The 27,351-nt window shown below is 39.6% G+C and overlaps 1 protein-coding gene across 1 annotated transcript; it reads right to left on the bottom strand.

Moving 5' to 3' along the window:
- NOMO2 (NODAL modulator 2) lies at positions 1–27,240 on the bottom strand. Its single transcript, XM_086622578.1, has 31 exons — positions 27,115–27,240; positions 26,665–26,754; positions 25,410–25,455; positions 24,871–24,971; positions 24,640–24,746; positions 24,367–24,439; positions 23,677–23,829; positions 22,386–22,523; positions 21,507–21,596; positions 20,829–20,934; positions 20,251–20,401; positions 19,291–19,468; positions 18,382–18,523; positions 17,319–17,450; positions 16,663–16,799; positions 16,319–16,406; positions 15,328–15,391; positions 14,167–14,262; positions 12,287–12,496; positions 11,902–11,984; positions 10,746–10,905; positions 10,495–10,621; positions 9,755–9,868; positions 8,956–9,083; positions 8,225–8,366; positions 7,316–7,399; positions 5,742–5,852; positions 3,743–3,844; positions 3,403–3,522; positions 2,354–2,446; positions 1–1,767 (listed from the first exon to the last, which is right to left on the bottom strand). The coding sequence occupies exons 1-31, from the start codon at positions 27,238–27,240 to the stop codon at positions 1,636–1,638; spliced, it is 3,624 nt and encodes a 1,207-aa protein (XP_086478704.1). The 3' UTR covers positions 1–1,635.
- Positions 27,241–27,351: the final 111 nt, after the last annotated feature.

The following is a 27,351-nucleotide window of genomic DNA, read 5'->3' as shown; positions in this document are numbered from 1 at the left end:
TTCTTTTTATTAACAGCATTTCCATGTTTAAGGTCAATCATCAGCAAGTTCAGAGTTCAGAATATCTGGTAGTCTGTCAAGGCACATGGACACATGCATTTCTTCCTCATACATTCCCATAAAGTAGCAACACCTTTCTTAACATTCGTCAACTTAAAATAAAGCTGTATTGAAAATGTACAATTTAATGTAAGTCTTACAACACTTTGGTTTTTGCCCATTTCATCACAGCAATATAAAATTCAAGGTCATTAGGTAAAGAGCATGACAGTTTACTAAGAGCTTCATCTCAAACTCTGTACACACATGCTTTTTCAACATTCTTCATTGTTATTACGATAGAATTTCCCTCACAGAGATTAGAATGATCACTGAATGAAGTTTTAATTATTTAGGCCCAAACTAATGCAAAATACCAACAAAAAGAGCATAAAACCTTTAGCATCCAAATTTCTAAGAATGGTAAGCTTAAATATTTAAATGTAAAGGGACTTCATTTCAAGTTCTATAAAAGAGAAACATTGCCACTTACTGGCAGTACCAATGTCTTTGCAATATTTCTAGGCATTTATGTGCATCTTTCAAAAGCTCTATTAACCTTTATACTATTTGTCAATAAAAAGCCCCATTAACATTTAAACTGAGTATGTCCAACTGTCTACTTCAACGAAAAATCAAGAGAGCCTGTTACAGACATTATTGGGACTATACATATTGGAGATTTTGAAAAGCTCACATTTCTTAAAGTTAAAAAAAAAAAGTAAAAAAAAAAAAAGTAATAAAAAATTTAAAAAAATTAATCATCAATTGGCAAAAAACCTGCACATGGCCTGAGCAGATGTGACAGCCACACAGGCAAATGGGTATGACTGGCAACACAGTACAGCTTTGGAAAGAACAGTACAACCAGCTGGAGTCACTTCAGGAATACTGGGGGTCTAAAGAGATCATAATGTATATGAAACAGAAATTTAAACACTGCTTTTGCAGTAGGATCATCAGAACTTACCCAACATTATCAATTTGTCTTCATTGTGCAAAACCTTGATTTTAATCAAAGATAACATTATCACTGGAAAAGAACTGAAATCACAGCTGTGCAGATGACAGACTTTTCAAGCAAGCTGCTGGACTGGAAGTGCCAAAGATGTAATTCAGTTCGTGTATGACCCCAAAAACTTTGTTGTTTCAAGCACCACTGATTTAGTAAAATCCCTATATGCTGCTTCTGTAAAGTGGGTATTTCAAAAGGTAAGGAAAAATGATCCCAAAATCTAGAGACTGAAAGTGACATCAAGCAGTCTATTACCACGGCTTTCACAAATCATTAACGAAGGCAGCATGACCTGTTCCACTGAAGAGGAAAAAAATTCATTAATTTTCTTCAAGTATGGGAGATGCACTCACAGTGACAACAGAGGCTTTCATTTCATTACTTTACAATACAGAAATCTATAGATTCCATAGAAAATTTACAACCAAAATGGAGCTAGTGCAACAAGTGGCGCTCATGTAGCAACAAAGAAAATGTGAAGTACACAAATTCAACAAAAATGCAAAAATGCATTTTAGTGGCTTCGCTTCCTCAGGCTCCACTTTGACAGAGCACCACTTCATGCAATCACTCCTTTCATTTCACGTCCGTCTTGTCTTCTGTTTTTTCGTTTGTCTCTTTGCATCCTCTGAGCCACCCGTGTCAGAACCTGTCTGTCCAAGAGCACGCACTCCTTGCAGTCGAGTTGTCAACTGTAGCAACAAGGGAATAAGCTGGGAAAAAAAAAAAAGGGGAAGCAGCTTGTGATGACAGTAATACGTAAGGTCTGAATTATAATGTCCTTCAGCCTTGTGCATTCCCAAACAGAATCTATCGTGTAAATGGCACATCTACAAAGATATCAGAAAACGGCAGCAAAAAACAGCAGGTAGTTATATTCTTCAAGAGCTTTTCACTAGGGAGGGTGTAAAGCTAGAGAGACCAGACTCAATGACTTGCAAGATTTTTTTCCAGTCTGATTGCTCCTGAAGCCAATAAAATAATTATTTTCATTCCTATTATCATTGACGCTGATCATCTGAATTTGAATGGTGCTGTATTGTTTTTTTTCCCAGAGCCACGAAATGAGAAGAAAAAAATTCAGACATGGTACAGGAACTGACCTTCACACTAAGCTTTTTTAAAGGATGGTAATGGTCCAAACACTTGTTACATTGTGGCTTTTCTTAAAACCTGTCACATAAGCTGACTGCTGACTGCATCTCCGTCTGGATAATCATCTCAACAAACACTTAACATAGTATGAAGTATTAATTGATAGGACAATATTTCAGTAAGACAAAAAAACCCATGACCTACCTTATCATGGTTGTAACCAGCCAACAACAGAAGCAGTGTCAGTGGTAATGCGATGTAAGATCCTTGAGCAATATCTTGTTCAGGCAGCTTTCTCTGAAAACAGTGGGGACCATAGATTTTTTCTTTCTTTTAAACAGTCTTTTCAACTATGAAACCCTTCAGCTTTAAGCAATATCAGCAACAGGATCACATGGCACATCCGGCCCTTCCCATCTGAATTCCTTCCAAATGCTGCTCTAAGATTCACTTTACCTTCAACTTCAAAGCAGTCCCCTTGATCAGATTCATTCACCCATTACCTTCCTCCTGGGGTTTGTTGGTTTTTTAAAGCTAATTCACTGATGGTCAGTCTCCACTTTACAGTCAACCTGGTGTGCTTTGATTTACCTGTCACATGCTGCCCAAACCCCTATCATCCCAATGAGAACCCTACAGCAGCCATACTAGCACAAAATGTTTCAGGCACATCTGCATCTTTCATTTGTAACTGCTGCTTCATGTTTCCCTGGCATCTGAACATGCAGTGATGCAGAAAAGAAATAGATCATTTAAGTATTGCAGAACAAACACTTCCCTACATTGACTGCACTGTTCAGAAGTGCAAAGACACTTCTCTGTCAAGGGAGAAGTCTTCCTCTGATGCTAGTTTGAAACCCCTCTGCTTTACCCTCTACCTCAGCTCCAGCAACTGAAGGTCTCTTTTGGCCTGGTGATACTTCTTTCATAGACATAGAAGTCCTTAAAGAAATTCTGACAACAATCCTATCTTTCTCCTTCAGCCTCCATTATTGCAACCTTTCAGTTAGTGTCATGGCTACAACTCCTGCCTGAACTCCTTACCCACCTCCCATAACACAGGTTATTACACCCCTGCCTGACGCCTTAAATGTGGCCAAATCCAAATTAATCGTCACTTTAATGCCTCTCATAAACCTCTTTATATTTACATTAATAGAAAGTTTGGCCAAGACCACAAAATACATGCAGGCCACACTATCAGACACTGCTCTCAAGGCGAACACTTGAACATTTAAGTATTCTGTACTTACAGTGGGACTGAAGATCAGTGTTACGTGTTTATGGTATCCAATAGCAGTGAATGAAACTTGAGGCAGGGTGTAGTCATACTGTGATTTAGACAACGTAGAATCCAGAAGCACCACGTAATTCTGTGGGTAAAAAATACACTCAATCTACAGCATCAGTTGCAGTCTGAGACAAAATTAGATTTAAAGGCAAAAGTCAGTTTAACAGGCTTCAAATCTTCTGAGACACTGGTCACTCCAGCATGAATACAGTACTGCAGGCACACCAGATGTAACACTTTGGTGTACTTAGGGAAAAAAAAAAAATTAAAGTGACAAGCTAATTATTCAGTAATATTCTTACCTCTCCATCTCGGAGCAGTGGTGGGAAATGGAAAAATAGGGATAGGCCTAAGTTGACCGTATGAATTGGGTTGTCAAGATTTTCACTTTTGTAAAGCTTCACCTGTGAGGGAAAGAAGAAAACATAAACAAGGTGTATCTGAGCCTGCAGCACAACAGATATTTCAGACATCCCCCATCTTAAGGGATAAAAGCACTTCAAAATTAATCATGTGTTTTATAAACAGAAAGTTGTCACATAAGAACACCTGGAATTGTTCTAATCTGGGATGTGAAAAGTCACAGAAACAGTCTTTTTACAAAATTCAGAATAATTTAGGAACAAGTGATGTCTAACATTTTCATGTATCTAGTGTATTAAAAGTAGTCTGTGCTGTTCATCAACCAGAACTGAGTAATTCTTTTAAATAATCCCAGCAGTTTCACAACAATTTGCAGCTGGGCGTTGTTTCTATTTCTCCGATAGGCTCATTTTGCTTGATTTCAATTTCCCTGTACTTATTTAACAAGATAGACATCCTCAAGTTACAGAATAGGCCCAAAGTCCTCAGCAAACAGCGTTTTCTCAGAAACCAGCAGAACTAAAAGAGGGCTGTATCACAGCTGAATAAGGCTGGTAGCGGCAGCAGCAGCCCCTTACGTGAGGCTGCCTGTACACACAAATGTTGATCAGCCACTGTGCCTCCTCCAGAGGACACAGAAAGCAAAGTGATGGTTTCTGTGGACCACTCTGAAGCAGCCTTCTATCATCTATGCCATTGTTTATAAACCTCTGGATCAGATACTTGCCTAGACTCAGCTCTCCTTGCAGACACAGCCCAAGCAAATCTTCATTGATTCCACCCAGTGCTACTGTGGTTGCAGCTCCAATCACAGCTCACCAGAGCATTTCCAGTTGTTTCACCAAGCCCGTGCAACCAGAAGGGACCAGACTGAGATCACAAAACCACTCGCTTGTGTCTTTATCAAGTCTTAGCACATCTTTCAAAGACAAAACTTTCGGCCTTGAAATCAAGGGTGATGATATGCACCCATCAACAGCACACATGCATTACTTGCAATGCAAGATCCAACCTCATATGAAACAGGTATAACTTCCACGTAATTAGTGTTTTACATCCATTCCTATTTGCTTAGGCTGAGCTGTAAGAGTCTAAATTTCCCCAGAAAGACAGGAAGCTTGCTCAGGTGCACTTCAGTAAGGTGATACATTTTTCCTTCACACCTGCTCTGAGTGTTGGATCCTTTGGATGTCCCCCAAAAAACCCAACAGCTTAGCAATGAGATCTTGACAGGTGAGATGCATAACAGACTAGTCTGAAAGAAATCCAGGCACTGCATTTATATTTGTAGGTAACATTTCAAGAAGCTTTTAAACCTTAGAAATGGTACTATAACTCTTATCACACTAACACCTCTTGCAGATCCTTCCAGCATTTGCACCCTGAGCCAAAAGGATCACAGGTGTTCAGCAAGTTTTTTTCATATCACAAGGCAGTCTTTTGAATTTTGAAAACATCAGCTTTACTATTTGATTCATATTCTCTCTTATAACTCTACTTCTAAATTCATGTGTCCTATGGTATCATTGCATTCACATTGTATCTTCTTGCTAGCAGACATAGGTGTCAAAAATTCCAAGTATTTCAGGAATTAATGCAGTTCTCTGATACAGAGGATTCGTTTCACTCCTAGTGTCTTGCTCTCCCCATGGACAGGACAACTCTAATCAGGGAAGCAGATCCAGAAATGTACAGGCCACCGTGAGAAAGCATTTCTTCAACATACTCCCATGAAAAATGGAAACATTAAAGCAAAGCAGTGAGGAACACTGGAATCTTAATTCCATCTCAAATTCAAACACACCTTCATTTAAGTATTTGTCATAATTTGAATTAACTGTGTGCTCTGGCTACTCAAAAATTTCCAGTGACCCTGCAAAAAACCATTGGGAAATCAACGGCAAATACAATTGACTAAGATAAAAGGCTTGAACTTACACATAAGGTGGAGAGATACTCAGAAGATGTAATTACATTTCCACTTAAATCAAATTGATTAATTTGCCGAAATGCTATAATATTAACATCATCAATGTCACTGTTCCCAACCTGCAACATTAAAACACATTCATGTTTTTACCATCAGAGGAACACTTAACAAAGGACAGTTAGCATAACACAAATATTGCTCATCGTTTTAAACAAGTGAATTTTGTTCTATACTAACCACATGGAAGCCTGAAGGCTTTCCAACTGAAAGTACTTTTCCTCCAGGCTGCACAGCTCACAATTAGACTTGTGCATGATCAGCACAAGGCTGATGGCATTAAGTTAAAGTAAAAATGGCAAAGTATCAAAAACACGCATTACTTTGGAAGAGGTTGAGCTACATACGCAGGATTGCCTGACGTCTGAACACTGGTCTCAGTATTTTGCATCTGTGCTGAGCGATGCATATTACTATGCCAGGATGTTTATACAGTTCGTTAATGAGGAATATGCTCATATTATAATATAACCTACTTCAAAAATATATAACTTCATATTCTTCAAAACTGTTTAAATACAAAATATTTGCATTCTAAACCTGAACTCCAATCAGAGTAAGGCAAGACATTCACTCAAACAATAACCACAGCACAGACAGGTTACGGCTAGGCCAGGTGCCACATCAGCAGTCGGCGCCAATGAGGCAGTACGTTTTTCCTGCAGGTGTCTTTCAAATGCTTTTCTCTCCCGGAGAAAATGGCAGGCTAGCCAGGATACGATTAGTACAAGCTACTGCATACAGCTGTCACTTGCAGTACATAACCTTCATATGACTTTCTGGAATTTGGGTTGCCATTCACCTCCCCTTCCCAACCAGCAAGCACTCTTAGCAAGAAAACACTAAGGACTTGAAAGATTTCTGCCCTTCTGTTTTGCTGCAAAGGAGGGCATCCTGGTCAAATAATGACCATCTCCCACTCAAAACTTCTGGACAGCTAACGAAGGCTAATTAACCTTTGCTGGATGTCAAGAGATAAATGCGAGGCAGCTAATCTGAACCATAATGATGCAGGAATATTTAACAAGATTTCATCAGTTTTCAATTCAAAGTTATTATTACATTTTATAAAGATTTGCTAGTCTGAATGACAACTCCACCTACACCAAGACTGCAGGATTTAGACCAAACAAAGTATAACAAAATCTATCTACCAATCAATAACTTAATATGAAAACAGGATAATATGACAATTTGTGACATCCTCAAGCCGCTTGTGCTGTCTCCCACATGATAAAGAAATGTTGAAAGGTATTCTATACATTCCTTCTCTTGTTTCTTGATGTATAGTTTTTGTGACTGTGAAAGAATCCTTTTCACTTGTTTACTGTTTGGGCTTTATCTCACTTCAATTTTAAGTTCTAGTGCTGACACACAATATGGGGCCCATATTTAGGGAGCTAACTTGCTGAAAGTCACTTGTCTAAACAGAATGCATTCAACTACATTGCTGCTGACAGAACAGAAATGCCTAGACAGATGCATTTCATATTTAAGTGGTACTACAAAAAAAAGAAAAAATTACCTCAATTGCCCGATGTTGTGGTAAAGCTCTTTCAATGTGATCATTGCCTTCAGCTTTGAGTTGGACATGATACACACAACCAGGCTAAAAGCAACATTCAGGTGATAAATCCCAACACTGAATATACGTACTTCAATTTTAGAAGACAGTAAGAGAATTTTCTAACATTCCATTTAAGATACACCACAAACACATCTGAGTCTATCCAGTTAAAGTTTTACTTATCCCAAATGGAAAATTTAACTGAGTAACACCATTAGAACTGTTTACTGCCAGCAAATACAAAAGGGCTAGTTTATTACATTACAGTATTAAAAGAAATCATTTGCTGTGAACTGTTTTACTTAGAAAGAAAATATATTAAACAGGATTAAAACCTGATCAAAACCTGCTTTTTACTTCAGCATAATTGCTTACTCCATACATAGCAGTCCCATAAATTCAGCTTCCACATTTCCTGCAGAACAGCTGACTTTACAATCAACATCATACATACACCCAATATCCTGCTAAAAATACAGTGTCACAGTATTTTCACAAGAGAAACTAAACGCTTCTCCAAATTCTTTTGCCTAAGAAAATTCCCTGCTATAACACCTGAACACTGCTGAACACCCGTTAGACACATTCAGTACAGTGACAGGGGCCTCGTCATGGCAACTCTTCAGTGTTTGCAGGAGGCCATCCTAGTGTGCTGGCAGCAAGTTCCACAGACTTATACTAATTTTTCCCCTTTACTAGAAGGATTGTTCACTACCTGACAGTGTTTCCTAACACAGAGAAATTCAAGGGAATCTGAGTTAGCAAATGTGTCGGGAAAACAGAAATCGGTAGCTAATTAATAAAATACATTTTATTGCTCTATTATCACACTAACATAAAAGTAAATGACAGCATTCTAATCCTTACCAGAAGGCCACGTAGCCTGAATTTGCCCTCTTCATCAGTTATCGTGTCTTCTCCATAGATGCTACAATCCTTCTGCCCCACAGCTTCTACTGAGACTCCCTGCTCAGGCTCTCCATTTAAAGAAGAAACTGTGCCGTAACAGCTAGAGGTATAAAGAGAACCAATTGCTGCAGATGTGTGGATGCTGTTTTAATGCACGTTTTAAAGACATTTTATTGTTATAACTGATGGAAAAAGTACTTAATATAATTAGCATAGCATGGAGAAGAAAAGGGGAATTTATAATGTACATGTAAAACTGTTTAAAGCATTACAATTAGCTCCAGTTCAGAGCACAATTTCAGGAATCCAAGTTTCTTGACCTCCATGAACAGCAGCACTTACCTCTGAGGGCAAGGAAAGGAGGGGCCTAGAGGACAGATACTTGAACTGGCCTTCCATCCCTCCTATCCCACTGGACATAGCACAAGCCACTTCCAGTGCCACTGACAGTGCTTTCATAGCAATGTTTCTCCTGTCCTGCCATCTGGGCTTAGCTATATACTCATATGTATGAGAAAAGGCTAAAAAAAACCCCAACACTCCTACATGGCATAATAAAGTTTATTTATGCCTTTGAAAGTACCCTCCAAACCTTCAGAACAGAGGTGCATCAGGACAAAACACACATTTTGTATCACGCATCTTGATACAGTATGTAGCATTCCGCATGGCATTTCAGCTCTACTGACCTGTAAGCTGTTCTGTAACCAGTTATTTGAATTTTAAGATTCTGTCCTTCCTGCACTTCGATCATTTGTGATGATGGTTCAAAGCGAAATTCTTTCATCATGGGTTTAAAATAATACTGTCCTGGGCTCTGGAAAGAGGCATAAAACAAGTTGTTTACTGATAGTGACACAAAAATTCACCAACTCCAAACAACTATGTTTCTGGAAAAGCTCCCTAAAGAGTTAAAGTTCTCTGTCCCAACTGTAGGTTAAATTGATCAGAACACATGAGCAGTGAAAAACGAGCACACTGGACAATAAACCAATGGAACTCTACCAGGTGATGAAGCCTGAAGAGGGAAAGGAAACTATAACCCTAAAACCTCACCACAAGACCTCAAGGACAGTATAGTAACCAGGAGATAAAGATGTCTGCACAGAAACTTATTCAGGCGTGTCTACACACATGTACACATCAATAATCTAATTCGATTTCTTTCCTCTAAAGACTCTTAAATGATCATCAACAAATTAGCTTGTTTCGTGTTTACAGACTGGAAATTAGTAACTGAGATCAATCAACATCAGCTGCTACCTGTTGGGGAGAAATCTCTTGCCAGGCTGGATTTCACATCTTTCCCTTGCTAAGATTTTAAATGCTGTCCACTCTGAGGGACCTACATCTCCCATTGTGGGTTACAATTTCAGAGGAGACGATACATTCTCCTGCCACTGAAGAGAGCCAACAGCATCCCTGTTTTGGAGAGCAAAGTAACACAGCCTCACACATGCGGCCACATTCAGATCAATTTCACCTTACCAGATTGGAAAAAGTCAGCATGCCATTATCCTGTGTAAGGAGGTTGGACCGAAACATCCCTCCACTGAGAGACAAAAGAACTCCAGCAAGAGCCTGGTCATCCTCTGATGTGATCTGTTTTTGAAAAAGCAATAGTTCTAAGTGTAAGTATGAAGAAGGGCTCATTCAGAAGCCCCTTACAGAGCGCACAGATGTGCTGGCTCTGAGCACTCGGCTGTAAGCAGAAGAAAACCGGCCACATCTGCAGAGTATCCCCCCCATGAGACCGCAGGGCTACAGAAGTTTGTGCCCTCCACATCTGCGCAGTCACAGCCACATGTAGCATCCGACACCAGAACTGTCACTCTCTATCACTTAACAGGACACACTGGGGGTCAGAACAAAGTATCCCAAAGACTAGAACCAGGCACTAGATGGACCAGACTGTACATGGAAAAAACCACCTTGAGGGATAAGGCTCAGTAAGAGAAGGCAGTCCAACTCTACAAAAGCAAATAAAGCCAGTCTTTTGGACTGCAGGCTCTAACTTTCACTCTATAAACCCAGCAAAATATCTTCTGCATGGCAAACCATGATCTACAACTAAGGTCATCCACTGAGATTTGTTTCCCCATAAGTTCTTATTCCAAAATTCCACACCCATTTGTGTTTGGCTGGGACACATGAGTTAACTTTTTTTGCCTGTCTAGCTTTAATTACGCACACGATTCATTCAGAACTCAAAGTGTTTAGAACATTACCTCAAACGTCACCCCAGCAAGAGCAAAAGCTTTGAAGTCCCCAACTGTTCCTTCTACTGCAGTCAAAACAAACCCTTCTTTCTGAGCAGTAACTGTATATTCCAAGTCACTGTGGAGCGGACCGACACTTCAAATAAAAGGAAAGAAGAACTTGTTCTAAAAAAAGCACTTGGATATCACACACATGTTGTCAAGTCACCGTTGCACTTTCATTAAGGAATCCAAAAGATCAAAACAAATCTGTTAATTACCTGTAAGCACCTTTGTCATCAGTGAAAACTGTGATGAGAGGGGAAGTTGCTCCCTTTTCACCAATGACAATCTCAACACCTTCCAATTCAGGATGAATTCGCCCTTCCAGAAATAAGCCTGCTTTTCCATGAATCTCTATCAGCTTTCCAGGACAACTCTCTTGGTCATTGCAAAGGGGATTTAAGACAAACAAGAAAGTCAAAAATGCACTCACCATCCTGTCTTACAGCAAGAGTTTAACTACTTCCAAAGTGATCAGTTGATGTTCTTTTACCTTAGAATAAGAGATCAACCCACGTAATTGTATGGCCTCTCAACACACTCTAAAACATCTGAACATTCACAAAATCAATAACTAAGTTCCAAAGCTATAAGCACATTTCCAAAACAAACATTGTGCATTTGCTAAATGATTTGACGATTCCTTGTTACATATACTGCAGCCACACTGAGAAGATTCCATCAACATTCCCTTCTAGCTGATATTACACTGAGCATTCACAAAATTTTTTGAGATCAAATTCAGGTCAGCATATGTCACATTTAATGACATAAGTAAAATTTATTTCCTCCCCACTTCCAATGTATTTAAAAAAGTGCATAACAAAGGTGTGCATAAAAAGGGGTACCTAACATTTTCTAGTGATTTCAAAAAAAGTATGTTCACTTAGGAACCTGAGGGCAAGATGGACACTGACTTAACAAGTAGCATCAACTGAATGATGATAACCCTCACAATTTTGAGGTTTACTTTTTTGTGAATATTTTTATTATTGTAATTTACTACAAAGAAAACTTAACAGAAACTTGCATTTGGTAACAAACTCAAACATTGCTTTTCATGACTATTTTTCTAGATGAGAATAATACGAATAATTTTGAGAATCTGGTGTAATATCCAGAAATCTAGTCCTCCCTCTTGTGCCAGGTGGTCGTTCAGCACTTGGAGGCATATTCTGCTGATAAAAGCTGTACTTGCACCCTCTACCAAACACCCATGCTTCCAAATTCCAGAGTGAAACTGGCCCAAAGAAATAGCTGTAATTGAAACCTACTTAACATTACTTTTGAAGAGGTATTCATGTGTTCATCTATAAAGACACATTTCTGCCTTAAAAATCTACTCCTTTTAAACTAAATTTTATTTATATTTACCTCCACTAACAACTGTTTCCACATAAGGCGGGTAGAAAAGCAGCTCTTTTGATGACGGTGTCACAGTAATTTTCTCTCCAGATCTAGAAAACACAAAAAAGATACAATTAGAAGAACATGGAATTAGCAGCTCTCATGTAGAAGAGAGTACTGCATATTGACCCAAGAATCCATCTAAATACCCCAAGGAAAAAATATCAACAATAACCTAAGCAGAATTCATATTATGTAGCACTAGTTTCCATTTAGCTGACAGTCAACAAGTACAGGCACAGGCATGCGTACAGCAGCTCGTTCCTATACGGAATATATCACTATTCTGTTTGGTGGAAACACCAGACAATAGTACAACGAATACACCTTGTCCATTGGAGCCTGGTATTACCTTGCCCAGTAAGAAAATTCATATAAGAACGGTCCTTGGAGTTCCTCCACCATTTCTTGCACTGGTGGCTTTGTTCCTTCCTCCTCTTGACCCTTCTTTTCTCTCTCCTGTCGACGGGTCTCAATTTCTGCCAGCTGCTGCTCCCTACGTAACTCCTGTACAGACTTCAAGGGCCCTAAAACTAAGGCAGGTTCACTGTCAATGGAAGACCTAAAAATATAGAGGAGAAAACAAAATCATCTCCTTTCATATGGAGAGATAAGAGCTTGTTATATCTGTTAATTACTGTCTTTATATCACAGCAGACAAGTCTCAAGATTTTTTTTTAATCCATTCCTATTTAATTCTGCTCTTTATTCCAAGCATAACTAAAACTTTTAACCTCCATATCAATCAGTTACTACTGAAAAGGCTCGTTCATAGGGACTAGAGGTATCCTACCTGGCCTAGCAGGAAAGGATCTATTTGCAACTGTCGCAAATTCTGCCCCATCAGGCGATAACCTTTCAACCTGTTGCATCCTCCTCCCCAGTGCTGTGCCTCAGCATCCCACTGCAGAGTCAGTGCCACAAGTCTACATCTCAACCACTTTGAAGAGTCCACCATCTTAGCTTAGCTTAGGTTTTGCTTAAGTAAAGAGTCTTGATTTTGCACCAAGTACCAGACACTACAAATACAAAAATGTATCCAAAAATGTTTTTTGTCTTAAAGCCTGTTAAAAATCTGCAGAGACATGTATACAGTCTCATGATATTAATAATAAATTACTATAGTTTCATTTTTCAAACATAACAAGCCATCATCAAAAATGGTTAAGAATCAGCTTTATTTTTGGTTAGGTTTCTGTTAATTATTAACGGAAAGTTAACAGGTCACCACCATGGACCTGGTACACAAGCATGGACTTTTAAAAACAACTGTCTTGCTTTCAAATCCAGAGCTGTTCCTTTTATGTTGATGGCATTTTACAAATTGGACTTTGGCTGAAAAGCTTCAGGCAGGCTTGAACAGCGACGGTCTGTGGCAACTCAGCTGCCTTCAAAGCACTTGCTAATTGTCTCAGAAAACCTAATCAGACTAGAAGGTTGGTGTAATATTCACCTCCTCACTAAGCTGTTTTAAAATCCTGATAGCTCTCTGCTATCTCAGTGTTTCTTTCCCAGCTGTTGTAGTTGTAGTTACAGGTTCATTAAACTCAGGGAACTTGAAGCAATGCTCTGCAGGTAATTTGTTCTCTGAAAAGATGTTTTCTACACAAAAAGTTTTAGAACCCATAGTCTAGAACAAGTGGACATCGGCAGAGCATTAATAAAGGGCTCATCACTACCAGACACTTCCAGGCAGATCTGGCACTTCATACAATTAAAGCTGTTCACAAATCAGTGCTCCCTAGTGAGCTGTCTGTTCAGCTAAACGTAAATTGGCGCATTAGTGTGTAATCACTCTGCGTGGTTTTCCTTTTATAACCCTCTTCACACCAGTAACAATGCTCTAAAGCAGCAGATTCTCATTCTGAGGAAACAAAAAAGGAAAAAAATAGATGCCAGTGCTAAAGAGCTCAGACCTAAGCTGAAACAATACCCTCTGAATTTTGAAATTTCAGTTCATTAAAGTGTTAGAAAACTCAGAAAATCATTCCTTTTTACCATGTCACACAAGTAGAAATATTGAAGTGACAATGTTCAAAATGAGGGCTGGGAATTATTTACCTATCTACAAAAAACTCAAAGCACAGCTTAACATAAAAACTTCTTGCAGTCTAGAGCTGAATGCCATCCCCTTAGAAAGCAGCCACTGCGGTATTAAAACCAGAGTAAAACTTCATGAGTGAGATGTCTTTATCTTCCCTTTTTATAGCCCAAAGATTTCTTTGTTCTTACTTAATGGTAATAGTCACATCCATCAGTTTATCTGTTACAATCGTGCCAAGGACGTGGTGTCGAACTGCAGTGAGCGTCAGGATACTAGGAGAGGACCTGTAAATCAAAGTAACAAAGAAATGAATTCAAGGTCCTCCTCCTAAAGAAAATAACCAAAACCTATTCAGTAGAGTTTGTACTCCCATGCCTAAATTTGAGTGCTTTATAAAAGACAACATACCAAATACGCAGCAAAGCTGTAGTGCTGAGATGACAGCATATTGGAAAGGGAGCATTTTCCAGCTCTGAACCCCAAACCACTGCATGACATTGGCCAAATCAACTCCTTCCTTTGGGCCACCTGCTTTCTCTCAAGCTAAAGCTGATTTGATTGATTTCATATGTACAAACCCTTTACACACAGTAGAAGGACGCTCAAAAGTTTGTTACATTGGACATAGCTCACCAAGATGCCTCAAGTGTAATGGTGCTTTGCTGCCAAAAGAGGGTTTCTGCTTCTATACATTCACTCACTTTGTACAGGCTCTCATGTTTGGCACATCTCTCTTTGAAGTACTTTTAATTTACTAACAGAGCAGAAGTGAATCAGATTTTCATGCTGAATTCATTTTCTGCCATGTTAATGAATTAGAAGTAGTCTGGGAGCAGAAACCCTCTTTTTGGGAGCAAAGAGCCATTAAACACATCGCCAGACCATAACCTATAAATAACTAATAAAATGTGGTTGACTTAGGAAGATCAGCACTGCTTACTTGTGATTAGGGTGAATATTTATTCAGCTTGCAAAAACTGGGGTAAGTAGAATTAAATCACCATCCTGTCTTTTGCATTTCAACTCTCACAAGTGATCAACAGTTTCCACTGAAATATCTCTGCTTTGTTACAAAGCAAACTCAACATTAAACAGACAGAAGGCTGACAAAAACCTCCATTTAAAGTAGCAAAAGCATCTTTAAAGCCTATTTAAAGGCTGATTATTTTTTTTAAGACTAGAAAGGGTAAGAGAACACATCTGATACACTTTGCTAAAGCTTCCCTCTATTGGTTAGAGACAGTCATAGCAACACATCCTGAATTGCTGAAAGAAAGCAGCTGCAGCAGAAGGAAGCTTTATGAAAGTAGACGGGTAGGCATAAGATCAAAAACTGATTTTGCTCTTACGTGTCGTAAGTATAATACTCATGTTCAAACTGGTGGCAGGAACGTGGGGTCACTTCATATACACCTGTAAACATTAAGTCAAAGAATGATCCGCTGAAAAAATTCAAGCTTACTGTGTTGGCTGAATTCTTAAGATTGCATGAGACCTGAGGTATAGAAACAATTACAAAACTTGACTATATATCTACTGCCTTTCACACAGACACTTGTAAATTAACTCACCTCTGTTCAGTCATAGATCATTCCTGGAAGCTGCACAGGGATTCTCGTGTGCACTGATACAGGCATCACTACAGATAAATGCAACTACAAACACAACAAGCCGAACAAGCTCGGAAGTAACCAATTATGGTCCCACAGCAGACACCGTTTCACTGATTATACAATCGTTGTATTGTTGTATTGTGGACAAGACCATTGGCTTTAAGGATAAAAAGTTCAAAGCTGAACACCAAATCAAACCCAAACATATTTGTTAACTGTTTTGCTAAGAGGCCGTAACAGAGAATTAGCCCTAAGACATTAGAAGGAGAAAAAACAAAAATCTAATTTTAAACCATTCTTTTTTCCTGTTATAGATAATCCTGCGGTACTTTTAACAGTTATCTCTGAAGAATCCTGTATTGAAATTAAATTTCTATTTGTCAATCACATTCTAATGAGACTGACAAATAGAACCCATATGAACAAGATTATTTTAACATGCTCCTCATTCATCAAAGATCAAAGCCCTTCACTGAGTCAGAATAAAAAACACCTTATTTTACTTCTGGAATCTATGTTTAGGTGAAGGACTAAATAGTAAGAGAATTCTAAAAACTTGGAACAGAGCACTTATACACAGATGTAAATAAAGCAATGTCTCTCAGAAACCTCAGAAACCACAACAGCTTGGTTTTGTGGGTTATTTTTTTTTTTTTTTTTAAATTCCCAGCAGTATTAGTTGACTGGTTCTTTTTTGTTTTTTAAACTAACATTTTAGAGCTGTTACCTGGCTTTGAAAGACAGAATCTATTAACTCCTTTGGACAGATTATAAACACCAACATGCTCTGGTCCATTTCCATCCTGATAAAATTCCTGTGAAGCCACAACACAATTCACTATTAGTAACAAGCAAACAACAGAATGAAAACAGAATTTGCCTAAAGACATATCAATGCTTCTTTTTTATAGCATTTTACCAAATCTAAGAGACAAATCTCAAAGCACTCTAAACATCAATGTTGCTGTGCTGCATGACTCTACCTAGAGACATGAGAAAGCCTTGATTTCAAGCAGAATCCAACCTAAGTTAATTTAAAAAAAAATACAAGGACATTTGTTACCTACGTACCAGTGTAATTGCATGAGAAAGAGAGCACCTCAGCATATATCCAGTTTGCCTGAATTCTACTCCTGAAACATCCTCCTCCATAACTTCCAACTCCAAAGACTTATTCTTCCAGCACCAGTCTTCATGTACAATGCTTACTAGAATACACACCACACAAAGCATTTTAGTAATGTAAAACTGTGTGAATAAAGGCAGGTTTTGTGGTACAAAAAGCTTGTATTACTCTCACTTCCCTGAGGATAATCTTCAAAGCCAGATATACAATGACTGCAGTAACAGACCTGGCTCACAGCACTGCAGCATCACCAGGAACCCAGCACATCTCCTAACAGAAAAGCTATTATAAAAAGGAATAATGAAGTCTGGTCACCCTGGAAAGTTCTACAATGTGCATTATCATTGTGATAGTCAAAGAAGCCTAGAGGACATCAGAATCTAACTCCAATTTCACCTGACAGGAAGATATTCTGACTCGTGTATAAAAAGAGTGATTTGTATATACTCCTTCTACACCTTTCCCTGGAAAACAATTTATTCTCTCAAGTTTCAGAAGTAGCTCCATGTTGGGCATAAAGAAAATGGTATCCATAATAACAGAAGCATACAGATAAAGTCAAAAATTCAGCTACTAAGGTAACACTTCAAGCAAATCCTACCTTTATATTTGCCAGGCAGCACATTTTCAAATGTGAAGGCCACTGAGTCTGTGTTTCCAGAGAGCTGCAGGTTGCGTTTCTCACCCTGGCGGCTCACAGACTGTAATGTCACCACCAGATCACCGCAAGCATCTGTGCAGAAAAGACAGCAGACAATGAGACTGCGCTCTGGCTCGTCAGCTTTGCCTCCAAAATCCTCACTCCAAGCAAGCTTCGTGCGTACGAAGATCAAAATGATTACTCTCTTCCAGCAGAGAACACTTCCAATTAACATTCTTACTCTTATTTCTTAAGCACATGTTTACCAGTGCTTTTTTTTGCATTCTTCAGGAAGTTTCAGACTGTTAATCGTACTCCTATCTAATGGCAACTAACATCCAGAGGCCAACATTAAATCCCTGGGTCCACCTTGCTCTGCAGAAAACTACAGGGCCCAGAAAACACGTGAGAGACAGAACACCAAGTGCAGAGAGGATTCAGAGAGGAAAAAGGAAGGGGTAAAACTGACAAAAGTCAAGCTCCAATCACCATTTGCTCAGATCAGTGGGTAATCAAGAAAAATAGCAGGAGACAGGACCTTAGACTAAAATAAAGACAAAGATCTTATGAAAGAAAACAGACATTGTAAGCTTCTGTTAACAGCCTGAGCCTCTATCCTACAGGTTTTAAAATGCACTGCTTTTTTCTTTTTTAATGTCTTCTTGCCTCCAGTATTTCTCTGGTTGATGTACAGTATCCCTAGTGTCAGCCAGGAGCATTTCCTTCCAGAACTTATTCATCTTCTGAGGAAAGCAAACAGGTCAGAATTCCTTCCTGAGGAAGGAACACTTGCTTATTCTTAGCAAGTATTAAAAACAGGTACATAACTTTACTCCAAATTTTATTAAGGTACCTTATTAGGCTGTAAGGTCTCCCAAAAAAAGAGCTGCTTTACCTACGTGCTGAAAGTTAATTTACTTATCTGCTGGTGGGGTTAACCACAGCAAGTGTCTTAATCTAAACAGCACACGCAGTGCTACAGTCCTCTGCTCCCGTTTCCACTTCACTTCCAAAACTGGCTTACCTAAACAAGAGATCTTCCCTGAGACGGATGCCAAAAACTGAGAGAAGGTCACATCCATTACTGGTCTGTCTGTAACAGTAACAGGGAACATTTTGGGTTTCAAAGCTAATCCTGCTCTGGTCTCAGCCTCTGGAATAATTACCTGTAGAGTATATGACATCAAGACATCACCAGCTTTTAAATACCGGTCCAAATACACCTACTCTGCTGAGTCCAACCCACTTATCAGAAATTAGAAAATGGAAGTTTACTGTAAATCCCAGGAAAAGCAAAACCACCCTCCCAAATATGCTTTTCAAAATTCCATATTAAAAATCCTCCAAAGAACTGCAATACAACTGAACTAAAAGCCCTCCAAACAGCTCAGATTCGAAAGCCTGAGTGAATTTCACTTCAGGATGTACTGCTGCTTCTACATTAGGCTATTTCGTTACCTATAAGGACAGTTAGAGCCCTTATAACCATGCACTTCCTTATCTTCCAGCCTGCACTGTCCCTCACAACACAAAATTCATGGTGGTTGTGCTACACATTCTGCTGTGACCTATAATCTCAAGAACCATTTAGGCACCTGAGAAAGGCACACATTAACATGTTTCACTCTTGGGATAATATATTACAGTAAGAAAGGACCTAAGGGACATCACAACTAAGAGGAGAGAGAAGTAAGAACTTTCAACCCCAACGGCCTCATCTCCTTTTAACAAGTGTAAAGGACAAGAGCATGGAAATCTCAGCTTATTAAGGGGGGGGGGGAAGGAAATAACTGTCATTGTTTAAATAGTGCCAACAGGAGAAAAGGATCAGGAAAATCCAAATTCAGCTTCTTGAATTTTAGAAATTAAACATTTAAAATCTTCTAAAACCTCATGACAGTCCTACAATGAAGACATGGAAGCTCATTCTTACCCGGACATTGTATGTACCCGATTTTGCCTTAAAACAAAACGCTCCGTGAGGGTCAGTTTCTGTTGTAACCAGTGACGCTTTGTCCTTGTCTTGAGGCATCATGGTTACCTTGTATTTACTAATCTGCTTGACTGTGTCAGGAAAACGAGTTACTGAGATCTGGCCACACACACTGAACCTGTCAAATAAAAGCCAGTCATCAGAATAAATATCTTGATTTGACAAAGCTCATAAAAAATACTTGCTTTAACATTTCCTTAAAAAGTAAATCTCACTATGTTGAGGTACTAAGACACGAACTGCAATGGATTTCCCCTGAAAGAGTGTTCATATCAAAGAGATACTATAAGCAAACACAGTGGAGCAAGTGCAAATTCATGTACGATTAATGGGATCTCTTATTTTACAATAAAGTCACCATGATGTTATGTCATGTTTTTATTTGCAAGCAACTGCTCAGCCTACACTCCCAAAATCATCCTGCCATCATTAGACAGGCTTATACCCAGCAGTCAAAGAATCACAAACAAGAAAAAGGCAATTGATACAAGATAAATACGACCTTGAGAGTGAGCAATAAAACGTAGAGGTTTGGTACAGTTATGTAACTCTTGCACAGAAGGAGGATATCTGAAGTGGAACATCAATAGCAGAAAGCCCTTCTGCCTCTTTCTTGGTTCACATGCCGTTCTGAAATTGCTCAATATACTCATGTCTTAGCATCTTCATTTGCAAGGGAGAGGTTACTAAGGGGGTACTCTAAACCTTAGCTAGTGTTGAGTAAAATACTGTGAACAAAACATTATCCTGCACTCATGCTCTCCTATTTACCTTGAATTTCTTGAGCAATGTTTTCCTTCTGACAACAGTACGCAAGGGCACGACATGGGAAAGGACCATCCATTTTCAAGACCTTGTCCACATATCAAATTACATTTTCCTCGTGACACCAGTACTTACCCGGTTGCAATGATATTTGCTAGTTGAGGTGTATTTGGTGCAATCTTCACAGTAATTGTATCAAAGAAGAGATGCTCTTTCCTGGCATGAATTGTGTATGTACCCGTTGTTATGTTCTCAAGGCGGAAAGAGCCATCGGCTTTTGTTTTTACTGTAACAAATAACAAAAAAAGTTAAAACATAGATCATGTGTTGACTGTCTGTCCTTACGTGTCAAAAGAGCCAGAAGGCATGCACTGCTTTAGGCTGTTTTTAATTTACATTGCACAACAAAGGAACAGCATTATGCTTTCTTACTAGGCCAATCTTCATTTCTATATTTCAAAGCACAATTTGGCATGTGGTTGAAAGGAAATGAGAAATTTTCAACAGCAAAACAAATCAACACCTAACACTCTCATCTAAGCCAGAAAATGCAAAATTAATCAACTGCATGAAAACCACTTTAATATTTCAAATAAATTGCAACAAAAGTAGTGTATTATCCTGTAAGGCTAATTCCACCTCATACACTAGTCCTGTACTTGAGCTTACTTGTACTTGAGCCTATAGCAATAAAGACCAAGGCCACTGCATACCTTTAATCTGATTGTTCAGAGTCACAGTGGCATCCGCAACTCCTTCTCCTTCAGGACCATTCAACACCCTGCCTGTGACAGAGAAACCCATCACATGGAAAACAGGCTGAAACGGGAAAAAAGTTCACATTAATCTTTACTCAGCAAAAGCAAACACACACCTACAGCAATCAACACTGACTGTTTTCCCTGTACACACATATAAAGGAAATTTATTTTCAGCTTTAGGAAAAAAAATTGCCAGGATAATCACAATGAAAGTACATATCAATCTCCAGGCATATTGTTCCTCTAGGTACAGGAACAGATTCTCAATTTATCTGTATCAGAACAGTTCAGAAGGCCCAAATGTCTTTACACACAAACTTACAGGCCCTTATCCAGAGATTTGACAATCAGAATAAGAAACCTGAATGACTGCAACCTGGACATGAAAGTGAACATAGTAGACAGTTTTTCCCTATTTTGTTTCTTCCCAGTAAAAGGGACTGAAGTGTAGAAATACAGCACAACACTAGGTATTGTCTTCTACCTGCTGTGCAAGAGGGTATGTTTAACAAATGTTTTCAAACTTCTTACACAGAAGTTTTTCCATAACACACCTGCTTTCTGTTGAAATCAGTTACGCTTTTATAGGAACAAATAGCACAAAAAGATTATTTCCCCTGAATGTCTTACCTCAATCTGTAAACTGTCATGCTCTACAAGGAAATCCAGTCTAGATGGTGCAACATCAAAGGTAATTCTCTCTCCCCTGTAGAATGGTATCTGAAAGAAGACACATCATTTTGACTCCTAAGAAGCTATGACAACAGAATTGTTTTCCTTTACTGTTTTCCATGTCCTTATGACCATCAGACACCTCTATGAAGGGCTGAATGGGCTGCAAACTTCCTGGAAAAAATAACTCAGAGGAATGGAGACAAGAAGAAAGGCAGTTATTTGAAGACTCTTTGATGGAAACCATATGATATTATCTGAAAAGACAGAAAAGTAATTCCCTACTCAGAACACAGCAAAGGATTTAGATGTGCAAGAGCTTACAGATAGGAGACTATATCGTCACTAGAAGGATTAAAGGAACAAAGAGAAGGTTGAATCCCACTTCTAGATCATGCAGACTGAGAATGCAGAACAATCATTCTTAGCAGTGCACAGACAACCATGCTCCCACGCTACCCAGACATAGTAAAGAGAACAGGCAAAAGAGAAAACAGAGAACTTAAAGGACACAACGTGGCTGTAGCCAAATTAAACTTTCAATCTCCCAGCAGTCTCTAAGTGTTGTACTGTGACTGTCCAATGTATCCAGGTAATTCAGAGCCTGATCTGCAAATAAGTCCTTCCTCAGAAACTACACCACAGAGCCCTATCACAGCAACTTACTTCACTGTCATACACTTTATGTTGGAGGTTCCTATTCCAATTATTTCATCCAATTCAAAATATCTCAACTGTTTCTGTTTTAACAGCTATAAAGTTATGCATGATCTAGTTTAGAAAATGAAAGTTAACGACCCAACAGACAGACAAGCAATGAACTTTCTAGCTACTTACCACAGTGTATTTCCCACTTGGCAGAGACAGAAAGCTGAAAGATCCATCTTCTTTTGATACAACATTGCACAAATAGGATAGAGACTCATCTCTTGACTGGAATCCATCCACAGGAGAAGTATTGCAGCCCACAACATCCTGTGGCAATAAACGCAGTACAACTTTTTTTCCCATGGGAGAACAGAGAAAATAATTGCAGGGGGTTGTAGAAGGGTTCAAAATACTATATGGTGAAGGAAGGAAGGGAAGTACAAAACCATTTTAGAGGCAAAGTCTGATAGCATGGCTTACAATTCACGTAGAGATAAAAGACAAAAAAACAACCAATAATCAACCTTATGGTAACAAGGACAGAAAACTGGGAAATTCAACATCCCCCAGTACCCTAGAAGTGCACTGTGTGTCTTAACATTAACTGATTTCAGTTCTGTGGACAAGGTTAACATCACAGAGGAGAGCTTTACTCTACATAAAAAAAATCACAGTACACAACCAAATGTTTCACACTTATTTCATAACACACTTTGAAGGTGGCAATAGAAGCTGCTGAACTTTGTCTTCACATCAGGAGGGCAAAAAACATTGAAGACCTCATGCCAAAGACAAATTTAATCTACTGTACAGTGAATTCCAGGATTTGCCTGGCAACATCTTGTGTCTGGTGCCAGAAGCTGGTCTTTCACCATGAAGTGTCACCCTCATGAGGGAACACATTTACTAACCAACATTTAACTGCAAAAAGGTGTAACTGTAAAAATACTTTCTTAAAACTGTAGCCCTTGATCTTCATGGCCCACAGCAAATATACAGATCAATAACGTGCTGTGAAGCATATTATATTTTGCACTGGTTGCCTGCTTCAGCTCAGGTCTTAGTTTTCTATGCCCCTGAACAGCTTGACTGCTGAGGAACCTGGTTGTCTGAAAACAATAACAAAGAGTTCAAAAGAGCTGAAATGAAAAGAATTCTCTAATTTCTCATGTCCAAAAATTACATAGACCTTAAGCCTCAATTTTGCCAACATTTAAACAGATGGCTATTGTGCTACACATCTGAGTAATTCCACGGAGGTCATGTGAAAACTCAGCATGTACACATATGTTTATTACAAGGACCTTGTTGAAAAAATAAAAAAAAAAATACAGCTTGAGAGGTTGTACAGTTTGTTTTCTGTAAGTCAAGCTCAATGAAGGACAGAGATGAGTAACAGGGCAATATGAATAGAAGATATTTAACTGCTGCTAAATATGAGGTCCATATTCATATTGAAAAGGTACTAATACACCATTACCTCTTTAGTGACCGAAGAAGAGAAAAGAAGAAACATGACCCCTTTCATTGGTTCTCCATCGCTCCTTACTGACCCAGAAACATTGTAGCCAGCAACAATCAGGGGGCTAGCAGCATAAGCATTAGAGCTGGTTACCCGCACCACTGTGCTTGACTGAAATACAGAAACACATTTTCATCAAAAGTAGGCATTAGACCTCATTTACAGCACCCAAATAACAATCAGAAGCTGCATATTCAACAACAGAAACAGAGGCCAGAGCAGCAGTACTCAAAGAGGATCCAGAGGCTATTCAAAACACAAAGACACTAAAGCAAAGATCCTTCACAAAACAGTATTTTTCCTATTTTACTGATTTAGGAATTGGTTGGGATCTCAGAGCTCTTCAGAAAGCAAGCAGGCTGAGAGGGAAGAGTCGGAGCATCTGCTCTAATATTCAAGATCCTGCAAAATGTATAGGATTAGATGACTGAAAGCAGGAGCTCATTTGCCAGTCTTTCCCTGGCTGGCTCCACTATCTCCAAACTGGGTCTGCATGAGGCAGTTTCTTTACTTCCTAAACTAAATTTATGAAAACTGCATTAACCTTGTCAACTCATAAAAACTCTTTCTCACATTAGCTGATCAAGACAAGGTCTAGCAGATCCGCCCTCGCTAAACAGGTAAACCAGAACTTTTGTAGGCTCTAACCTCTTTCAACATCCAGGTAGGATGAGATGCAAAGATTTCATATTCGCCAGGAAGCACTTTAAAGAAAGCAAACCTGTAAGGCAAGAAAGGGGTTATATCTCTTCAGAAATAGACACAAACATTTGTTTACAGAAAAACAATTCAGGCTGTACGCACATGTTAGAAAACGTATTTCAGAACTACTATAATACCAGTCAATAGGGCAGAACTGAAAGAATCTTGTGTAAATGAACAGATGAATTAAGTATGCACCCCACATACTCCCACACTCACTTTCCTCCAGGTTGTGTAATGGTTGCTTGTATGTTTATGTCACTGCCAGCATTTCTCAGTACAACCTGGACTCCAGAAGGACCTAATGTCTGACCTTTGCTGAGAACCTGTCAAAATTAAGAAAAATCAGGAGTATAAATGGATAAAAATAACTTGCACAGCTGAAGTAGAATGCTTTTTTAAAGGCAGAATTAGCATAAGATGGAATAAATAAAGATAAAGGAGTCTAACCTTTCCATTCACAGAAAACCCTGTGAACACAAAGTTAATATCGCCGCCCTTTGTGCAAATGTCATTAATGCCATCCACATGGATGTCTACACTGGTTGGTTCTGGAGGAGAACAACAATGAAACAACATGGTAGTTAGTGAGAGAGCAATCACGAAGCAGTTCTACTTTAACTTCATGAAACTCTCACAGAAATGCACTAACTCAAGCACACAAGTGTTGCTCTGGAAGTGTTGCCTCAGTAAAGTTAAAGCACCAAGAAAACCTGATGTTCAAAATCCTCTTTCCCCCTCCCATTGCAGCCACTTCTGTCAAAAACCCACGTTCCTTCAAATTTGTTCACAGATTACTTTGCCAGTGTGTATCTTACAGCTTTGTTTTCCTCTGGTACAGTAAGTACCTTTTAGTTATTAAAACCATACAGTAGGGCTTATCTCATTTGAAAAGCACTTGATTCTCCCTGCCAACTACAAGTTAGAGACAGCGAAGTCCCACATTGCAGATACACTGTCCTATTGTAAGAAGACATATGAGCACTTACCGAAACTCCACCCTAGGGGAGGCTCAATTTTAAGAATGAAATCCCCCTAAAAATAAAAAAGCAATAACTGTCTTCACTGATCTAAACTCCACTTAGCTAAAGAATAAGAAAAAAAGAAGTCAGAACATAAGCACCATGCTTCAGAGAGTAACACAAGATTCAGGTGTCCCATTCTCCTTTCCTCCTACCTAAGAAACTTTATTCAAAGAAGCAGCAATATCTACCCAGACCGATTGGGATGCTGGGTTCACATCCAACCAGCTAAGAGTAAAAATTAAGTATTATCACGTTTATACCACTTCCAGACCAAACCTGGCTCACGTTCAAGCAACTCAGTGTTAGAAAGTGTTCAAATCTATCCCTACCTGCCCCAGCAGATGTGCTCTATATCAGCCTTCAGTATTTCCACTGGAGGTCCTACTCAACCATTCTGTCCAAACACGGGATAACAAACTTCCACTCTTATTAAAAAAGCATTGCACCGAAAGGGTATAAATCTACACAGAAATCCTCTTTATATCAGTTCTGCGCATATGTTCTGAAGTTCATCCATGGAAAGGCTCAAAGACCTAAGAATTAAATCACTGAGATCAGAAAGCATCTTACATTCTTAGGTTTGGGAGGGAAGGATTTATTTCTGATCTCTAAGTTAACTAGCTCTATAAAGGAGCAAAACACTTTGATGATCTGATGGCAGCTTGTATTTAATTTGAATGTAAACATTTTTTCCACTCTAAATAGACATCAAACTTCTGACACATTCTGAGCTTTCCTGTATCAGTATTTTTTAAGATTTTTTAATATCTGCTATTAGTAATTCAAGTTTCAATTCAGTCATATCAAAACACATTGTCATACTAATTAATTTTAATTTCTAGAAGTAGATAACTGAAAGCTTTATCTGTATTCTGTAGGAACCTGTACTTTTTGGGCAGTATTTGTACAGCTGCTAGCACATGGTGGTTGGCAGTAACTCAGGCTCCCAATGCCACAGCCGTACAGACAAATCGCACAAGTGCAACACGGCAGCTAAAGTGGCCTCGCTTTTCTCGTGATAATACTTAGCACTGAGAAATAAAACAGCTGCCTTACAAAAAGAAACTGTTGAAAGTTTGGTCCAAACCAAATCATGTACTGATTCAAACGTTTCGTGGGTGGGTGTTGTACTGACGTTTAACCTGCCGGCAGATCTGAGCGTGGGGGCAGCTCCTGCCTCCAGCACAGAGGAGTCAGCACTGGCATTTCAGTCTCTTACCTTATCGTACAGAGGGATCATGAAATATCCATTGTTTGGAGCACAATCTGTCTGGTATTTCAGAGTACCATGTTTTGTATATAACTTAATCTAAACGAAACAAACAAAAACCACAAAGATATTTTTAAAAGCGTGAGCAAAGCTGGAACCAGGCGTTCTCTAACCAAGCGTTTTCACGCCGCAGCAGCCGCGCGTCCCCAGGGGGTGACAGGGAACAGGGTTATCGCAAGAAGCCTGCAATGTGCCAGGCAAAGCCGGCACAGTTCAGTCCCGGGCTCGGAAGAAGACGCTTACGGAGCCCCACTGCCACCGAAACCACGCCGCGAGCGCGGCCACCTCAACCCGCGGGCAGGGCAGCGGCGCCGCGCCGCGCAGCAGAGCCCCACCGCCGGGCGGAGCGGGGTGCGGGGGCCGCCGGCCGCCCCCTCCAGCCCGGCGGGCGGCGCGCACCTCGATCAGGGAGTAGTTGATCTCCACGTCCGACTTGACGAAGCCGCCGCAGCCCACGACGATGTCCTCGGAGCCCCGCGCCAGGGCGCAGCAGAGCGCGCAGGCCAGCGCCGCCCAGGCCCGCATCCCGCCGCCGCCGCCCTGACTCAGCGCCGCCCGCCGCGCCGCCGGAAGAGCCGAGCAGGGCCGGGCCGGGCCGGCGGCTGCTGCCCCCTGCCGGCGCGGCGGGCGGCGGGC

Source organism: Tauraco erythrolophus, chromosome 17 (assembly GCF_009769465.1).
Source record: "Tauraco erythrolophus isolate bTauEry1 chromosome 17, bTauEry1.pri, whole genome shotgun sequence".
NCBI classification, from domain to species: domain Eukaryota; kingdom Metazoa; phylum Chordata; class Aves; order Musophagiformes; family Musophagidae; genus Tauraco; species Tauraco erythrolophus.
The sequence above is the reverse complement of the archived record's forward strand: the minus strand, read 5'-3'. Positions and strand labels throughout refer to the sequence as shown.